We start from the raw sequence: 19,579 nt of genomic DNA, 5'->3' as shown, positions 1-19,579 counted from the left end.
TGGTTACTCAAAAAAGGGAGGGGGCTAGGCAGTGGCACGCCAGGTTAAGCACACACAGTACTGGAAGGACCACGGGGACACATCACCAGTGGTGAAGCAGGTCTGCAGGTGTCAAGCTTTCTCTCCCTCTCTACCTTCCCTCCCCTCTCAATTTCTCTCTCTCTGTCCGACCAAATAAAATAGGGGAAAAAAAGGAAATAATGGTCTACAAGCGGTGGGTTTGTAGTGCAATAAGCTGGAGACAAAAAAAAAAAAAAAAAGTAAAGGTTAAGATGATCAGTGACAATTTTTTTCACAACTTCAGGGCCTTGTGCAAGTACAACTTCACTTCTCATAGGCCAATTTTTTTCCCACTTATATAGACAAAAAGGAAGAGACATCATAGCACCGGAGCTTTCTCTGTGACACAGTGCCTCCAATGTGATGCCAGAATTCAATCCTGGTCACATATGTGGTGAAGCAGGAACAATCTCTCCAGCTCCCAAACCTCGATTTCAAAAGACAAGTAGGAAAGTAATTCACTAATGTTCTCCTTGCTAATATAGGTATTTGAAAGGATTATGGTCAAAAAAAAATCAAAGAGTTGGGGAGGGGGCGGTAGCGCAGCGGGTTAAGCACAGTGGCACAAAGCACAAGGACTGGCATAAGGATCCGGGTTCGAGCTCCGGCTCCCCACTATAGGGGAGTCGCTTCACAGGCGGTGAAGCAGGTTTGCAGGTGTCTGTCTTTCTCTCCTCTCTGTCTTCCCCTCCTCTCTCCATTCCTCTCTGTCCTATCCAACAACGATGACATCAATCACAACAACAATAACAATAAATTTTTTAATGAAAATATTTCACGGAACCCCAATAAATTGTCAAAAGTGTGTTCATGATATCTTTCTGCCAAAAAAAAAAAGTGAGGTGGGCCGGGCGGTGGTGCACCCAGTTAAGTGCACACATTGCAGAGCTCAAGGCCCTGGGTTTGAGGCCCTGATCCCACTTGCAGGGGGGATGCTTCACGAGCGGTGAAGCAGGTCTGTAGGTGTTTTTCTCTCTCCTGTTCCTCCTCCTCTCTCAATTTCTGTCTATCTAATGAAAACTGGGGGGGGGGGGAATAAATAAATAAACAAACAAACACTAGGAGAAGTGGGTTCCATGTATCCCTCCCTTACCTAACAGAATTCCAGAACTGTGCTTGAGGCTACTCGCACCTAGCACACCAGGAGCTCCTTCATGATAAACCACAACTTCCTGCAGAACCTTATCCGAGGAATTTGTTGAGACTGCTGGAAGCTGCACCCCTACCTTCTTACTCTCATCCCTCCTCATCCTTTAAAACCCGCTCACGGAGATGTTTAGCTGCTGGGTGGGTCATGAGTCTGCCCTCTTCTCAGATTCCGACAGCACCTGAAATAAAAGCATGCCCCTTGCACCAACCTTTGCCTCTAAGTTACTTAGCTGGCCTTTCTCGAGCAGGGGGTATCCAACCTTCCTTCCGTAGCATCACCAGATTTCTCATTACCTGATTCCTGCAAGGTCTCCATCGCTGTCTGGGTCAGCTGTTCTCACCGCCAGGGCCACGTCTGCCCTGCAGCCTCCCCAGTCCCAGCGGGTCCCGGTCTTCTCCACTTTAGCGTCTGTAACTAACTTTGGGTCTCAACCACTCAGATGCCACAGCTCCTCTGCTCTCTGGAACCACGGCCAGTGGAGCTCACGGCTAAACAAAACTCAAAAGGACCCGGCGAGCAGGACAGGCGCAGCCCGGGGGCGCAGCTGCAGCCCAGGAGTACCCAGGTATCCAGCCGGGGCACCGTGAAGCCGGCGTTTGGTCCCACTACGAACTACATTTCCCAGAAGGCGCTGCAGCGCGACTCACGACAAACGGGCCCTCTCCTCGTCCAACTCCTGAGAATAGGAGGGCGGGCTTGACAAAGAAGCACTTTTCAAAGTACTACAGTAGGTTTCTTCAGAACCCAGGGCCTGAGGCGGAGCCGGGCTCCTAGAATCTTTCGATGCACGGTTATTTGAGCGGGCACAATCTTAGATGGGTTGGTATAACTACGCCTAAATATTCACGGAAAAAGTGACGACGGGAAGTCATTTTTTGACCCTACACGTCTCCTGACTACATTTCCCTGCAGGCTCTTTGGCAAGAACGCGATTCTCGCGCGTGTTCAGACTTCAAGTCACGCGCTGGCGGGATCCTCAGGTCTGCAAGGTAAACTGTCCCGGCGCTGCCGGGTCTTTGCATTAGAAGCTTGGGAGGCCCAGGCAGAGCAAGGAGCCCGAGCAGAGAGCGGGATTGGGATTAGAGTCTCAGTTTTGTATGGAGGAAGAAGTGAGGTTGGAAGTGTGTGAGGGTGTGTGTATAGTGTAAGTGGCGAGTGTCCGTGTGGTTGTGACCAGCTGACCCGGGGGGTGTGGCGTGCCGGGTGCAGCGAGGCTGGCAGTCTGTGGTCGCTGCTGCGAGTGGGGCTGTGTCTGCAGCTGCTTCTCCGTGCACCTGGTGCATGGGTACAGGTGGTGCACCTGGTGCATATGGTGCGTGTGTCCCCGTCGGGTGTGCGACTGTGGAATCGCCTCTCCCTGCTGCAGAGGGCGGTTTGCGAGCTCCCAGTGGTTGGTGTGACTGAGACCATGTTCCTGGGGAAGGTGCCTGTCGGTGCGGGTGGGGGTGGGTGCCTTCGGACAGATGTGTGATTGTATTGAAATCCTAGGTGTGCTCCCTGTTGCTATGGCTGTGGGTTACCTTAGCGGTATATCTCCATGCTGCCATACTGTGTTTGATTTTTTTCTCTCTCTCTCTTAAAGATTGATTGGGGAGAGAGAGAAAGGAAACTGGAACCAGAGCATCACTCTGGCACGTGTGATGCTATGTTCGAACTGGTGTCTCATTGAGAATCCAGTACCATTTTCACTGCCCCGTTTTTCAGAATTGTTCGCATTAGATATAATAGTGGATTATTTGATTTCTTTGCTATATTGTATTACATTATTTGAACGATACCACAATTATTGACCCCCTCTTAGTAATAATGAGCATTTGAGTAATTTCCGTGTTTTGTTTGTTTTTGTTTGTTTTAGAATACACAGTAATTGTGGGGTCATATATCTTCCACTTAACTAAATAGTGCAAAAAGAATTTTAGAGATCGTATATGAGAGAGAGAAAGTGAATACCAGAGCATTATTCGGGCATAATCAATGCCAATGATTGAGCTTGGAGCCTTATGCTTGAAAGTCCAGTGCTTTATCCACTGTGCCACCTTCTGGACTGCTCAGTCAGTTGTTTAAGATTTGAGATCTGAGGGAATCGGGCGGTAGTGCAGCGGGTTAAGCGCATGTGTTGTGAAGCTCAAGGACCGGCAAAAGGAACTGGGTTTGAGCCCCCCCCCAACCTGAGGGGGAGTCGCTTCACAGGAGGTGAAGCAGGTCTGCAGGTGTCTTTCTCTCCCCTTCGCTGTCTTCCCCTCCTCCCTCCATTTCTTTCTGTCCTATCTAACAGCGATGACATCAATAACAATAATAGCCACAACAACATTAAAATAACAAGGGCAACAACAGGGAAAATAAATAAATATTTTTTAAAATTTTTAAAGAGATTTGAGATCTGATTGTGCAAGCCAAGGTCATTAAAAATTAGTTTGACCAGGGGACCAGGCAGTGGTACACTTGGTTAAGCCCACACATTACAGTGCGCAAGAACCTGGGTTCATGCCCCTGGTCCCAACCTGCAGGGGGAAAAGCCTCACGAGTGGTGAAGTAGAGTTGTAAGTGTCTCTCTTTCTCCTTCTCTATCTCTTACCTCCCCTCTCAATTTCTATCTGTATTCAATAATAAATTAATTAATTAATTAACAAAATATTTAAAATAAAAATAAATTGGCTTGACCAGTTATATCCAAAAATTATAAATGAGTAAAGGGATATTACAGTAGTTTATTATAATAAAGAAGATGGATTGTTTAAATTAAATATACTTATATGGTGGAATGTATGTAGCTCTCTATGTACAAGTTGGGATCAGGTTCAAGATACAGTAAGAAAAAAACCAGCTATATGTATATTATAATATATATGAAATGCTACTATTTGTGAAGTTATATCATAAGTTATCTTTGCCAAGCCATATCAGGTTGTCTAGAACATCTTGTTCCAGTCAAAGCTAAGATTAATGACTGTTGGGAATATAGTTCAGCTGGTAGAACCTCAGGGATTGTGTGTCTGAAGTTCCTGATTTGATTCCTAGTACTTGGTGCTCTGTCATCTTTCTCTTTCTTTTTCTGTCTTCCTCTCTTCCTCTTTCTCTCATGTGAAACCCCCTTATTTGAAGTTATCGCTGGGGCTCAGTGCCTGCACTACAAATCCACTGCTCCTGAAGGCCATCTTTTTTCCATTGTTGCTGCTGCTGCTGTTGGATAGGACAAAGAGAAATTGAAAGAGGAGGGGAAGACAGAGAAGGGGAGAGAAAGACACCTGCATCCCTGTTTCAAGGCTTGTGAATCGACCTCCACTTTACAAGTGGAGGTCCAGGGGGCTCGAACCAAATCCTTGTGCAGGTCCTTGTGCTTTGCACTATGTGCACTTAACCCAATATGCTATCAGCCGGCCCCCAAAATAAATATATATATTTTTAGCCAGTGCTCTGCTCAGTTCTGGCTTATGGTGGCATGGGGATTGAACCTAGGACCTGGGAGCCTAAGGCTTGAGAGTCTGTTGCATAACCATTATGCTATCTCCCCCACCCAAGTGGCTTTTTTTTTAAGCCTAAGATTTCTGGTGTTGGGGTTCATGAGAAATATGCCTGTTATTGTTACTACCCTCAGGTCTTCATGGAGGATAAACAATGAAGAAATTACTCTGGGAGCTGTGAGACAAGTGGCAGCTTATTTAGTTTCTTTTACTTCCCCCAGATCTACTTTTTTCCAAAAGAATAGTCCAGAGGAAGACTGGCTTTTTTTCTACAGATATCAAAATCATGACTCAGGTAAGATGTTGTTTCTTTTTTGCAAACAGTCATTTCTATCTTTAATATATGTAAATATTTCTGGTCCAGGAGGTGGTACAGCATATAAAGCATAGGACTCTCAAGTATGAGGTCCAGAGTTCAGTTCAAGGCAGCACATGTACCAGAGTTATGTTTGGTTCTTCTCTCCTACTATCTTCTTGAATAAATAAATAAAATATTTTTTAAAAATACATGTAAACATTTGATTTCCTTGTTGTCATTTCTTTGGTGTTAAATAAATAAATAAAGAGAACCAAAAGTTTTCAAGTAGTTTAATTAGAAGTTACACCAAAAGAAAGATCTAAAAGAAAAAAAAGTATTGGGCTGGAGAAATACCTTACTGGGGAGAGAGAGAGAGAGGAAGACAGAGGGGGAGAGAGAGAGAGAGAGTGTGTGTGTGTAGCTATGCCTATGACCCAAATTTGAACTCTGGCACCACATGGGAATGCTGTAGCACTGGAGGAAGCTCCAGTGCTGTGATGTCACCACCACTTATATCCCCTCTGGGTCTCTCTGTTTCCATCTAAATGAAAAAGTGGTCTTGGCCCTGCAAAATTAATTAATTAAAAACAAAGGAAAAATACTTTAATAGGCCAGTTTGACTATTTCTAAGTGGGGAGTATGTATACGAAAAGATAAGTGGTTACATAGTCATGCCTGGAGAAATAAAGACTGTATCTGGCTAAAAAGCTCAATCTAAAAATTACTCAATCTAAAGATTATACTTAATCTAAAGATTACTGCTAAAGGGCCAAGTGATTAGCACAAATTTCTCTGCAGAGCTCTTAATCTGATTAAATTTCTGTCAGAAAAATGCTTGTAAGTTTCATCAAGAATTTTTTCTTGCTCCCACAAAATGTTATGAATCACATAATATAAAAAAAAAGTCTGACTGATGTCAGATTTGAAAAATAAAATGTGGTTTAACATGGTCTTGAGAAGTGGGGTACCTGATCCCTGTCTTCTTCTAAACAATCAAGTGTTCTCCCCAGTATGTAAACAATGTTTTCAAACTCATTTAATGGGGGCCTAGTGGGGGAGCTCGCATGTTACTGTGCACATATACCCAGGTTCCAGCTTGCAGTCCACGCCTACAAATATAAAGCTTAGTAAGCACTGAAACAGTGCTGCTGTATGTGTCTCTCTTTCTCTCTCCCTCTGAGTCTCCCCTTTCCTTCTCAATTTCTCTCTGCCTCTATCCAAAATAAATAAATAAATAAAATACTTAAAAAACCCCAAAAAACTCATGTAGTAAGTCTTTCAGTATCTTCTCTTTCTGACAGTGTCTCTGACTTCTGCCAGAAATTTTAATAGGACAGAAAAGTGTTCCCTATTTGTTAATAAATCTGGTTTGTTTAGACTGATTTAATGGGATGGAGATGTAAGATTTAGGGTCACCTCCTACTTCAAAGTCCTGATCATCTCTGCAGACTGAGGATTTCCAATAAGAAAACATATACACTGGGTGGAGGGTAGATAGCATAATGGTTATGCAAGCAGACTCTCATGCCTGAGCTCCAAAGTCTCAGGTTCAATCTCCCGCACCACCATAAACCAGAGCTAAACAGTGCTCTGGTAAAAAAAAAAAAAAAAAAAAAAGAGAGAGAGAGAGAGAAAAGAAAAAAATTAGAAAAAAAAAAAGAAAACGTGCACTATATTACCAGGCACAAAAACCTGGGTTCAAGCCTCCCAGTCCTTACCTGCAGAAGAGAAGCGTCACAAGCAATAAAGCTGGGCAGCAGGTGTCTCTCATTCTCTCTCTCCCATCACACTTTTTCCCTGTCTCTATCCAGTAAGTAAATAAATTAAATAAATATCTTCATAAAAGATGTCACTGTGTGAATTTAGATCATTCTCCATTGACTAGTTAAGGAGCAAAAGGAATTGATAGAGGGGCAGAGAGTAAATAGCATAATGGTTATGCAAAGGGATTCTCATGCCCGAGGCTCCAAAGTTCCCAAGTTCAATCCCCCACACCACCATAACCCAGAGCTGAGCAGTGCTCTGGTAAAAAAAAAAATATATATATATATATATGAATTGATAGATGAGCAGTACATAAATAGGTTGGGTTTATATTGAAAATGTCTTTAATAGTCACTGTATCTTCAATGTCTGGAAGCTAAAGAAAAATTGTCATTTATATCCATATGATAGATTACTACTCAGTTAAAAATACTTCTGGGGGCTGGGTGGTAACGCAGCGGGTTAAGTTCACATGGCGCTGCACAAGGACCGACATAAAAATCCCAGTTCCAGCCCCTGACTCCCCATCTGCAGGAGGGGTCGCTTCACGAGTGGTGAAGCAGGTCTGCAGGTGTCTCTCTCTCCCCCTCTCTGTCTTCCCCTCTTCTCTCCATTTCTGTCTGCCCTATCCAACAATGACATAAATGACAAAAATGATGATAACTACAATGATTAAAAAAAAAAAAAAAAAAAACAGGAGAAAGATGGCCTGGAGGAGCAGTGGATTTGTGGCAAAAAAAAAAAAAAAAAAAAGCTAGAGACAAAAAAAAAAAAAAAAACTTCCAAAAATAATTTGTTGTGATAAAGAATTAACTTTCTGTATTGTATAGTAGAAGAGGAAAATGAATGTCATTAACTTTTTTTTTTCCTGATGAGTTGGCACCTCACACGTGTGCAATTTCACTTTCAAAAATTTATTTATTTTGGATAGAAACAGAGAAATTGAAAGGGAAGGAGAAGACAGAGGGAGAGAGAGAAAGAGACATACAGCAGTGCTTCACCACTCATGAAGCTTCCCCCTGCAGATCTATATAATACATAATATTTGATTACAAATATCACTCGTGGGCTGGCAAGATAGCCCACTTGGATACTGTGCTTGCTTTGTCATCTGTATGAGCCAGGATCAACCGTGGTCTCCACTGTACTGAAGGAAGCTTCTGTGCTGTGGTGCCTTTTTAAAAAAAATATTTATTTATTTATTCCTTTTTGTTGCATTTGTTTTACTGTTGTTGTTATTGATAACGTCGTTGTTGGATAGGTCAGAGAGAAATGGAGAGAGGAGGGGAAGAAAGAGGGGGAGAGAAAGATAGACACCTGCAGACCTGCTTCACCGCTTGTGAAGCGACTCCCCTGTAGATCGGGAGCCGGAGGCTCCAACTGGGATCCTTGCGCAGGTCCCTGTGCTTTGCGCCACTTGTGCTTAACCCGCTGCGCTATCTCCCGACACCCTTCTGTCTTTCTATTGAAAATGTCATCCTGGAGTGGAAGCCTCAGTGATGATAAATATATACATATCTATTTTTTTTTTCTTTGCCTCCAGGGTTATTGCCGGGGCTTGGTGCCTGTACCACGAATCCACCACTCCTGGAGGCCACTTTTTCTCTTTTGTTACCCATTGTTGTGGTTATTATTATCATTGTTATTGATGTCGTTGCTGTTGGATAGGACAGAGAGAAATGGAGAGAGAAGGGGAAGACAGGAGAGAGAAAGAGAGACACCTACAGACCTGCTTCACTGCCTGCAGGTGGGAAGTCGGGGGCTGGAACCCGGATCCTTATGCCTGTCCTTGCGCTTTGTGCCACGTGCTACCGCCCGACACTCGACACAAATATTTTTAACATATATATTTATATCTACTTATGTAATTAACTCAGTAGTGTGTCTATATTACTGAGCCAGTTCATGACTTTGTTTCTGTTAGAACCTTCTATTTTCCCAGGGGCTAATTGCTTCCCCACCCCCATTTGCTTTGGGTTGTTGGAAATATTGTGACACATTTTTGCATAGTAAAACTTAGAAAATTATGTCTTGACTTTTTTGACAACCCAGTGTTCATGTCTAAAATCTTTAGAATCACCACTGCATGCTAATCAGTATATCTCATCTGGTCTAACACCTTGATTCCTTTTAAACTTGAAGACTTCCATCTCCATCCCCTTTTCCAACCTCTCCCATTTGATCTGATTATTCTTGTCACCTCCTACACAGTTTTCCTTTTTTTTTTTTTTTTTTAAATTTTTCCTGGGGTTTTCCTTCATTCTTCTACATTAACTTGCGTATTTTTTAACCCCCCCATGTTTTGGTGGGATCTCATTTTCTGACAGTCTCCTAAGAAATTACTTGAGTTCTTTAAATGTCTGGGAATGACTTTTCTCTAATGTTCAAAATTGAATAGTTTGATTTATAGAATTCTAAATCAAAATATCTTTCTTTTTAAAAAAAATATATTTATTTACTTATTGGAGAGAGACAGCCAGAAATCAAGAGGGAAGGGGGGAAGATAGAGAGGAAGAGAGACAGAGATACCTACAGCACTGCTTTACCATTTGTAAAGCTTCCCCCCTGCAAGTGGGGACCGGGGTCATGAGCCTGGGTCCTTTAGCATTGTAACATCTACTCTCAACCAGTGGCACCACCACACGGCCCCCGAAATATCTTTCTCTAACAGCATATTGAAGAATTGTTTTAGGGGGCCAGGCGTTGATACACCAGGTTAAGTGCACATAGTACGAAGTGTAATCGCACAAGGATCCCGGTTTAAGCCTCTGCCTCCCCACTTGCAAGGGGAGTGCTCTACAAGCAATGAATCATGTCTACGGGTGTCTCACGTTCTCTCTCCCTCTCTTTTAAAAATATTTTTTAATATTTATTTTTATTTATTTGTTTATTCCCTTTTGTTGCCCTTACTTTATTGTTGTAGTTATTGATGTCGTTGTTGTTGGATAGGACAGAGAGAAATGGAGAGAGGAGGGGAAGACAGAGAGGGGCAGAGAACAATAGACACCTGCAGACCTGCTTCACCGCTTATGAATCGACTCCCCTGCAGGTGGGGAGCAAGGGGCTCAAACCTGGATCCTTACGCCTCTCCTTGCACTTTTTTTTGCTTATCCCGCTGCACGGCCACCTGACTCCCTCTCTCTCTTTATCTATCCTCCCCATTCCCTCTCAATTTTCTGTCCTATAAAAAAAATAGAAAAAAATGGCCACAGGAGCAGTGGATTCATAGTACAGGCACCAAGCCTCAGCAGTAACCCTGGAAGGAATTAAAAAAAAAATTTTTTTTTAAAGTTATTTCTTCTTTTAGTGATGTTCTTGAGAACCCCACTGCCTCCCTGATTCTTGATGTCTTTGAACTGACTTGCTTTCTTCTGAGTGTTTTTACTATTTTCTCTTTATTCCTTATCCTGAAATTTTATTCTTAGCTACTTAGGAAAAGAGAAGAGAATCACTTGTACTATTGACTTGTATGACAAGTACTGTGTGACAGAAAAATGTATATTATATATATAAAGAATTGGGAAACTCTTAGCTAGATTTTGTGCCTGCTCAGGCTTATTTGGATAAAAGAAGTGTCCTATTATACACCGGCTGTTTTGTCTGGAAGGGACAGAATGACACAGAAGCACAATAATTCAGTCCTGCTGATTTGTTCACAGTCCTTCACTTGTATCCCTGATGTTTAGTTCCACTGTATATGATAGCTATTTCTCCTGTCTGCCTTTATTTTCTTCTTTTGTTTCCTTCACAAGAACTTTTTTTTTCTTGTTTTTGTCTCCAGGTTTATTTCTGGGGCTTGGTGCCTGCACCATGAATCCACTGCTCCTGGAGGCCTTCCCCCCCCCCTTTGTTGCCCTTGTTGTAGCCTTGTTGTGGTTGTTATTGATGTTGTTCCTTGTTGGATAGAGAGAAATAGAGAGAGGAGGGAAAGACAGACAGGGGGAGAGAAAGATAGACACCTGCAGACTTGCTTGACCGCTTGTGAAGCGACTCCTCTGCAGGTGGGGAACTGGAGGCTCGAACCGGGATCCTTCCTCCGGTCCTTGCTCTTTGTGCCATATGCGCTTAACCCACTGCACTACCGCCCGACTCCCAAGAACATTTCTTATTAATCAAGTCAAATACATGGTTGTTGTTCCAGGAGTCAGTGCTGTTCACTGATGTGTCCATAGACTTCTCTCAAGAGGAGTGGGAATGCCTGAATGATGATCAGAGAGATTTGTACAGAGATGTGATGTTGGAGAATTACAACCACCTGATTTCAATGGGTAAGAACACCTTTCCATGATTCAAATTCTGTCCCCTGGAGGTTTAATCCTCTGTTGTGAAACAATTATCTCCCATAACCAGTTGATTTTCTTTTTTTTAAAATATTTATTTTATTTATTTATTCCCTTTTGTTGCCCTTGTTGTATTGTTGTAGTTATTATTGTTGTTGCCGTTGTTGGATAGGACAGAGAGAAATAGAGAGAGGAGGGGAAGACAGAGAGGAGGAGAGAAAGATAGACACCTGTAGACCTGCTTCACCGCCTGTGAAGCGACTCCCCTGCAGGTGGGGAGCCGGGGTTCAAACCGGGATCCTTATGCCGGTCCTTGTGCTTTGCGCCACCTGCGCTTAACCCACTGCACCACCGCCCGACTCCCACCAGTTGATTTTCTACATCTTTTCTACATTTTTTTTTTTTTAACATTGTAGGGTTGAGGAAGCTGGTGGGCTGGGCAGTAGTACACCCAGCTATGTACATGTAGTGTGAAGTTCAAGGATCACCGTTCAAGCACCTGGCTCTCCACCTTCAGGGGGATCGCTTCACAAGCGGTGAAGCAGGTCTGCAAGTTTCTATCTTTCACTACCCTCTCTGTTTTTCCCTCCCCTCTCAATTTCGCTCTGTCCTTATCCAACAACAACAACAGCAGCAATAACAACAACAATGGAAAACAGGAGCTTCCAGGAGCAGTGGATTAGTAGTACAGACACTGAGCCCCAATGAAAACCTTGGAGACAAAAAGAAAAAAAAGAGGAGAAAGAAAGAAAGGAAAGAAGGAAGGGAGGGAGGGAAAGGAAGAGAGAGAGAGAGAAGGGAGGCTGCACTGAGTTATGGGGGGAATTTTCTTGTCTGATATATTTTATAAAACTTACAGACCTGGGAGTCAGGCAGTAGTGCAGCGGCTTAAGTGCACGTGACTCAAAGCGCAAGGACCGGCATAAGGATCCCGGTTGGAGCCCCCGGCTCCCCACCTGCAGGGGAGTCGCTTCACAGGCGGTGAAGCAGGTCGGCAGGTGTCTGTCTTTCTCTCCCCCTCTCTGTCTTCGCCTCCTCTCTCCATTTCTTTCTGTCCTATCCAACAACAAACGACATCAACAATAACAATAATAACCACAAGGCTACAGCAACAAGGGCAACAAAGGGGGGGGGGGAAGCCTCCAGGAGTAGTGGATTCATGGTGCAGGCACCGAGCCCCAGCAATAACCCTGGAGGCAAAAAATAAAATAAAAAAAACTTATAGACCTTTCATTCTTAGTAAAGGGGAGTAGTTTCGAATTCTATGACATTCTTATCATAAACTTACTACTTCTTTTGTAAGCAGGATATTCTATTTCTAAGCCAGATGTGATCTCCTCCTTGGAGCAAGGAAAGGACCCCTGGCTGGTTGGCAGAGAATTAACAAAACGCCAGTGGCAAAGTAAGTGAACATGGCAGATAATGATCCACTTGGTCCATGGAGAGATTGCATCTGTGAGATGCTAAGCTTCCCTTAAAAGCTTTTAAGCTCATTATACAAAAGTAAACCTCTTCAGCATTAGCTTCAAATGGCCTTATGTTCTTTTTTTTTTTTAAATATTTTTTTTGTAATCTTATCTTCCCTTTTGTTGCCCTTGTTGTCTTTTTTTTTGTTGTTGTTGTTGTAGTTATTGTTGTTGTAGTTGATGTCGTCGTTGTTGGATAGGACAGAGAGAAATGGAGAGAGGAGGGGAAGACAGAGAGGAGGAGAGAAAGACAGACACCTGCAGATCTGCTTCACCACCTGTGAAGCGACTCCCCTGCAGGTGGGGAGCCGGGGGCTCGAACCGGGATCCTCATGCTGGTCTTTGCGCTTAGCGCCACCTGCGCTTAACCCGCGGCACTACCGCCCGGCTCCCGGCCTTATCTTCTTTAACACACACTGCCTTTCTCTTATCCTCTGCTCCCCTCTCACTTAATGCAGTCCCTTTTTGTTGATATTTTAGATCAGGTTCATTATCATCTTCTCATACTCTTTTCTATTCAGTCTTTAAAAGGTCTCACGTTCTCCTATATTTTTTACTTTTTTTTTAAGTCTTTATTTACTTATTGGATAGAGACAGCCAAAAATCAAGAGGCAATGGGGTGATAGAGAAGGGGAGAGACAGAGAGGCACCTGTAGCACTGCTTCACCACTCACAAAGCTTTCCCCCTGCAGGTGGGGACCGGGGGCTTAAACCCTGGTCCTTGCACATTGTAACGAGTGCGCTCAACCAGGTGTGCCACACCCAGCCTCTGAAATATATTTTTTCTAATTGCCAAAGACTTGTTTTCACTTGGGCTGTTTGTTGGTTTGTTCTACAACTGATAAACTATCTCATGATCCAATTATTTATTTTTTGAGAGAGGGAGAAAGACAAAAAGCACCATCCCGCCATCCCTGGAGTTCCCCTGGTGCAGTTCTGTGGTACCAGGGATGAACAAGATCTGAGGCATGATAAAGCACATACTCTACTCACTATGTCACCTCTAGGACTCTTGTTTATAGAGACACACACACTATAGCTTATATACTGATTGATTTGTTGGTACTTTTAACAAACATACATACGTTCTGTTGTGTGTGAAGTATTCTCCTAGGTGCTGCAGCGATTTAAGAAATAATAGAGGGTAGGGTGGTAGGGCAGGTTAAGCGCATGTGGCACAAAGCTGAAGAACTTGCCCAAGGATCCCGGTTCAAGCCTCCAGCTCCCCACGTGCGGGGTGAGGGGGTGGGGGGTCACTTCACAAGCAGTGAAGCAGGTCTGCAGGTGTCTATCTTTCCCCCTCTCTGTCTTCTCCTCCTCTCTCCATTTCTCTCTGTCCAATCCAACAACAATGACATCAATAACAATAATAACCACAACAACGATAAGACAACAAGGACGATTAAAAAAGGGTGGGGGGAATAGCCTCCAGGAGCAGTGGATTTGTGGTGCAGGCACTGAGCCCCAGCAATAACCCTGGAGGCAAAAAAAAAAAAAAGAAAGAAAGAAGAAATAGAGGGTCCAGGCGATGGCGCACCTGGTTAAGTGCTCACATTACAGAGCTCAAGGAACCAGGTTTAAGCCCTTAGTCCCCACCTGCAGAAGGGAAAGCTTTACAAGTGGTGAAGCAGGGCTGCAGGTATCTCTCTGTCTCTCTCCCTCTCTATCACCTCCTCCCCTCTCAATTTCTCTGTCATTATACAATAATAAATAAATAAAAATTAAAGGAAATCAATAAAAAATAGTAAATGGGTTGGAGAGATAGCATAATGGTTATGCAAAGAGACTCATGTCTGAGGCTCCGAAGTCCCTGGTTCAATTCCTTGCATCACCATAAGACAGAGCTGAGCAGTGGTCTGGTAAAAAATAAAAAGGAATAAGCAGTTTCAGAATTTATAGCTTAATGAGGATACTAGAACATGTTTATATAAAACTTGGATGAAGTAGAACTGCCATGAGAGTTTAAAATAAGGAGCTCAGTAGAAAGTGAGGGCTACCGCAGGGGAGACAGCATAATGGTTATGCAAAGGATTTTCATGCCTTAGGCTCTGAGATCCCAGCTTCAATTCCCAGTACCAGCATAAACCAGAGATGAGCAGTGGTCTGGCTTCCCTCTCTATCACTATTTTTCTCTCTTTATCTCTCCTACTAAAAAATAAAATACTTGAAGAAAGTGAGGGCTAGAGGCATTTCAAGAAAAGTTGTATTATTATTATAGATTTATTTTGCTTGTTGAGAGAGAGAGAGAGAATGAACCAGAGCATCACTCCAGCACATGTGATACTGGTAATATGTAACAGTTTACTAGAAGACAGAAACATTTATTGCATAATTATTTTTATCCCTTTCATTAAAAAAATAAAAGTGGTCTGGGAGGTGGCACAGTGGATAAAGCACTGGACTCTCAAGCATGAGGTCCTGAGTTCCAACCCTGGCAGCACTTATACCAAAGTGATGTCTTGTTCTTTCTCTCTCTCCTTCTTTCTTTCTCATAAATAAATGTTTAAAATAAATAAATAAATAAAATACTTGAAGAAGAAAGTGAAGGGTAACGGCATTTTGAGAAAGGACCTCAATTTCTTCTTTAAGTATTTTATTTATTTTATTTTTTTAGTGAGAGAGTTAAAAACAGTTATGCAATATATGTTTCTGTCTTCCAGTAAAACTTTGCATGCAAAATTTTTTAGAGCTGGAGGCAAGGTAACCGATTCTCATGATTTTCCCTTCAACTTAGTCATTCAACTTCAGCAGCCCTGCTTAAGAAATTATGGTCAGGGAGTCGCACGGTAGCGCAGCGGGTTAAGCGCATGTGGCGCTAAGCGCAAGGACTGGTGGAAAGATCCCGGTTCAAGCCTCCGGCTCCCCACCTGCAGGGGAGTCACTTCACAAGCGGTGAAGCAGGTCTGCAGATGTCTATCTCCCCGTCCCCCCCATCTTCCCTCCTCTCTCCATTTATCTCTGTCCTATCCAACAATGATGGCATCAACAACAATAATAACTAAAACAACAATAAAACCAAGGGCAACAAAAAAGGAATAAATATTTAAAAAAATATTTTTAAAAAAAAAAAGAAAGTATGGTCATTACTCTGATGTTACATTTCCTGTTGTGAGATATTTTTACATGTGTGTGCATATTCTGTGAAATTTTTTTGTGTGTGTGATTAGAATCATCCCAAAGCAAAGGAGATAAGATGAAGATATCTGTATATTCAGCTAGCTCTCCTATGTTAATCTCATCTAGCAGTGTTTAGAAGCCAATGGCTTATTTTGCTTTTCTACTCACTGCCTCCATTTTACTGGGCAGATGGCCTTCCCTCCTCTTTTCGTGTATGTGTGTTTGTGTGATTTAATATTGATTTACAAAACCATAAGATGACAGGGGTATAATTCCATAGCTTTACCACCACCAGAGTTCTTCTGTGTCCCCATTATCTCCCCTGGAAACTGCATTAATTCTCCCAAGGTCACAGATATGGGTTTACTATTATTTCTATAACTGTATATTTATATATACTTGTTTTTGTTTTTTGTTTTTTTCATCAGAGCAATGCTCAGCTCTGGCTTATGGTGGTGCAGGGGATTGAATCTGGGACTTTGGAGCCACAGGCATGAGAGTTGTTTTTTTTTTCCATAACCATTGTACTATCTACCCCTACCCCCCCATTATCCTGCCTTCTTTTCCATTCTAAGTCACACCTACGACTTCTGAGCATCCTTCCCTTTTATTTTTCCTCCTCTTCTCTCTCTGGGTCCTAATAGAACCGGAGTTCAGAGTCCTCTGGTAATCTTCCTCTAACATTTACCCTTCTGGGAGTATCCATGGTCTGTTTTTTAAAACTTTTCTCATCTTACAGCCCAGGAAGTAACACAGTAGCTAAAGCATTGGACTCAAAGGAATGAGGCCCTGAATTTTATCACCAGCATCACATGTACTGGAGTGACTCTCATTCATTCTCCCTCTCTCTCTCTCAACAAGTAAAATAAATATATAATAATAATATTACTATATATAATATTAATAACATAATAAGTATAATATTATTATAATAAAAAACCTTTTTTTCTCATCTTATTTAAAGTTTCATTTCTTCCAAAGAAGAAAAATGTGAGTGACTACTTTCATATTTTCTTTCACTCCTAGACTCAAGACATGAGACAAAGAAATTACTTCTGAAGAAGAAAATTTATGAAATAGAATCAGACCAGTGGGAGGGAACGGAGAGACTTACAAGACATGGCTTTCAATGCTCTAGTTTCAGAAATGATTGGGAATGTGACAGCCAGTTTGAGAAACAACAGGACTCTCCGGAAAGACATTTCAGTCAGTTAACACTCACTTCTGAAGGCATGGCCACTTTTAATCATTCATCCTTTACACTACAGGAAATCACTGATAATAAAGAGAAATACTGTGCAACTAAGAAGTGCCAGGAAACCTTTAGACATGAATCCCAGCTTACTACCCATCAGATCACTCATACCATTGAGAAACCCTATGAATGTAAGGAATGTGGAAAGACCTTTAGACATCCCTCAAGACTCAGTCATCATCAGAAAATTCATACTGGCAAGAAACCCTTTGAATGTAAGGAGTGTGGAAAAACCTTTATTTGTGGTTCAGACCTTACTCGACATCACAGAATCCACACTGGTGAGAAACCCTATGAATGTAAGGAATGTGGGAAAGCCTTTAGTAGTGGTTCAAACTACACTCGACATCAGCGAATTCACACTGGTGAAAAGCCATATGAATGTAAGGAATGTGGGAAGGCCTTTAGTAGTGGATCAAACTTTACTCAACATCAGAGAATTCACACTGGGGAGAAACCCTATGAATGTAAAGAGTGTGGTAATGCCTTTAGCCAGAGTTCACAACTTATTAAACATCAGAGAATCCACACAGGTGAGAAACCTTATGAATGTAAAGAGTGTGAGAAAGCTTTTCGTTCTGGTTCAGACCTTACACGACATCAAAGAATACATACAGGTGAGAAACCCTATGAATGTAAGATATGTGGGAAAGCCTATTCTCAAAGTTCACAACTTATTAGTCATCATAGAATTCATAAAGTTGAGAAACCCTATGGATATAGAGAATGTAGGAAGACCTTTAATTTTGGATCACAACTGATTCAGCATCAAAATCTATACTGGTGATAAGTCATAAAATATATGAAATGGGGAGTTGGGTGGTAGCGCAGCAAGTTAAGCACACGTGGTGCAAAGCGCAAGGACCAGCGTAAGGATCCCGGTTCGAGCCCCCGGCTCCCCACCTGCAGGAGAGTCGCTTCACAGGCGGTGAAGCAGGTCTGCAGGTGTCTGTCTTTCTCTCCCCCCTCTGTCTTCCCCTCCTCTCTCCACTTCTCTCTGTCCTATCTAACAACGACGACAGCAACAATAATAACCACTACAATAAAACAACAAGGGCAACAAAAGAGTATAAATAAATAAACTTTAAAAAATATATATATATATATGAAATGTATAGAAAGGCTTTTAATTACAACTCAAAACTAAAACTTCAGGATATATCTTGATATAAGTTCTCTAAATAAAAGGACATAGAAACATCTTATTTGTCAACTGTAGCTTATTCAGCTTGAGAAAAATCACATAGAAGAAACACGCTAGGCCTAGACTGTTTTGGAAGCCCATTAACAAAAGATCTCTTGACATAGTTTGGTCTAACAAATACTGAAAACAACAGCTAAGGCAGGGAAATAGCAATACATTTCGTTAGAAGTGAAATGGGGATAATTAACACCACCTACCTCAATTTTGTGTGAGTATTAAAACATAAATTACTTCGAATTGTGCCTGTCTTATAATAAATAGATGCTCATTGAATGTTGGTCATTCACTATTGTTTTATCCAAATTTGTTGAGGATAAACTGTTTGCAAACACCTTACTCAAAAGAGACGACATTAAAGATCATTGAGAGGAGTGAATTATGAGGTCAGGATGTGGTATACACTTTACCATGTATACACTTTACCATGCATGTGGATCCAGGTTCAAGTCCCCAGTCAACATATGGGAACATCTGCAGGGGGGAGTTGTACTGTGAAATCTCTCCTCTGCCTTCTCTCCTTCTATCTAAAGAGAGAGAGAGGAAAAAAAAAAAAAAGGGTTACTGGGAGTAGTGCAGTCATAGGCACTGAGCTTGACCTAGCACGTTATGATTGGGCCCTCCTCAATCGCTATCGAACAGGCCATGGCCGGTGCGCCGCTATGTTCCATCGCTGGGGAGCCAGAGACGACCCGAACTGCCCCTGCGGCTACAGACAGACTATGACCCACATAGTCAACGACTGCCACCTCTCCAGATTCAAAGGAGGTCTCGAAACTTTACATCAGGCTCAACCTGACGCTGTTGACTGGCTACGGAAGAAGGGCAAACGCTAGAAGAAGAAGGCACTGAGCTAGAGTAATAACCATCTTTCTATATTTCCTATGTTATATGAAATAACCCCACGTGTCGATGGTGTAAGTAATGTATGAGAAGGATTTTATTCACACTGTTATTCTTTTCTCTACATTATGCTATACTTAATACAAAAAAAGAAACAAGGGCTAACAAACATATGAAAAACTGCTCCAGGTCACTGATTGTCAGAGAAATGCAAATTAAGACAACATTGAGATACCACCTCACTCCTGTAAGAATGGCATACATCAAAAAGGACAGCAGCAACAAATGCTGGAGAGGCTGTGGGGACAGAGGAACCCTTCTACACTGCCGGTGGGAATGTAATTGGTCCAGCCTCTGTGGAGAGCAGTCTGGAGAACTCTCACAAGGCTAGACATGGACCTTCCATATGATCCAGTAATTCCTCTCCTGGGGTTATAACCCAAGGACTCTATAACACCCAATCAAAAAGATCTGTGTACACCTATGTTCATAGCAGCACAATTCATAATAGCTAGAACCTGGAAGCAACCCAGGTGCCCAACAACAGATGAGTGGCTGAGAAAGCTGTGGTATATATACACTGTTGTTAAAATTCGGCGGCTCCAGCTGGCCGGGCTAGCTTCACAGGCGGGTAACAGAGACGCGGAGACAACGGCTGGGCAGGGAAGCTGTATTTCTTTATTC

General features: G+C 42.4%; 1 protein-coding gene and 1 long non-coding RNA gene across 6 annotated transcripts in view; both read left to right on the top strand.

The window, feature by feature from the left end:
• Window positions 1-19,579, top strand: part of LOC132536811 (uncharacterized) — a 164,731-nt gene that overhangs the window by 128,376 nt on the left and 16,776 nt on the right. The gene's annotated exons all lie outside the window — the stretch shown is intronic.
• On the top strand, window positions 916-18,328 carry LOC132536807 (zinc finger protein 566-like). 5 transcript variants are annotated; one of them, XM_060185841.1, is made up of 5 exons: window positions 916-2,199; window positions 4,893-4,966; window positions 10,875-11,001; window positions 12,317-12,415; window positions 16,623-18,328. In XM_060185841.1, the coding sequence occupies exons 2-5, from the start codon at window positions 4,958-4,960 to the stop codon at window positions 17,636-17,638; spliced, it is 1,251 nt and encodes a 416-aa protein (XP_060041824.1). In that variant the 5' UTR covers window positions 916-2,199; window positions 4,893-4,957; the 3' UTR covers window positions 17,639-18,328. The 5 variants fall into 5 exon arrangements, with proteins under 5 accessions (XP_060041824.1, XP_060041826.1, XP_060041822.1 ...); XM_060185843.1 differs by having other exon boundaries at window positions 4,806-4,966; XM_060185839.1 differs by lacking the exon at window positions 916-2,199 and adding an exon at window positions 2,218-2,522.

This window comes from Erinaceus europaeus, chromosome 2 (genome assembly GCF_950295315.1).
Source record: "Erinaceus europaeus chromosome 2, mEriEur2.1, whole genome shotgun sequence".
Lineage (NCBI taxonomy): Eukaryota > Metazoa > Chordata > Mammalia > Eulipotyphla > Erinaceidae > Erinaceus > Erinaceus europaeus.
This window is presented reverse-complemented; position numbering and strand designations above follow the sequence as displayed.

Coding starts and splice junctions, on each gene's coding strand:
- LOC132536807 (XM_060185839.1), top strand. CDS start 2,492: ATGGGTACAGGTGGTGCACCTGGTGCATATG. Junction 2,523..4,892: donor TGGTGCACCTGGTGCATATG/GTGCGTGTGTCC, acceptor TACTTCCCCCAG/ATCTACTTTTTTCCAAAAGA. Junction 12,416..16,622: donor AACAAAACGCCAGTGGCAAA/GTAAGTGAACAT, acceptor TTTCACTCCTAG/ACTCAAGACATGAGACAAAG.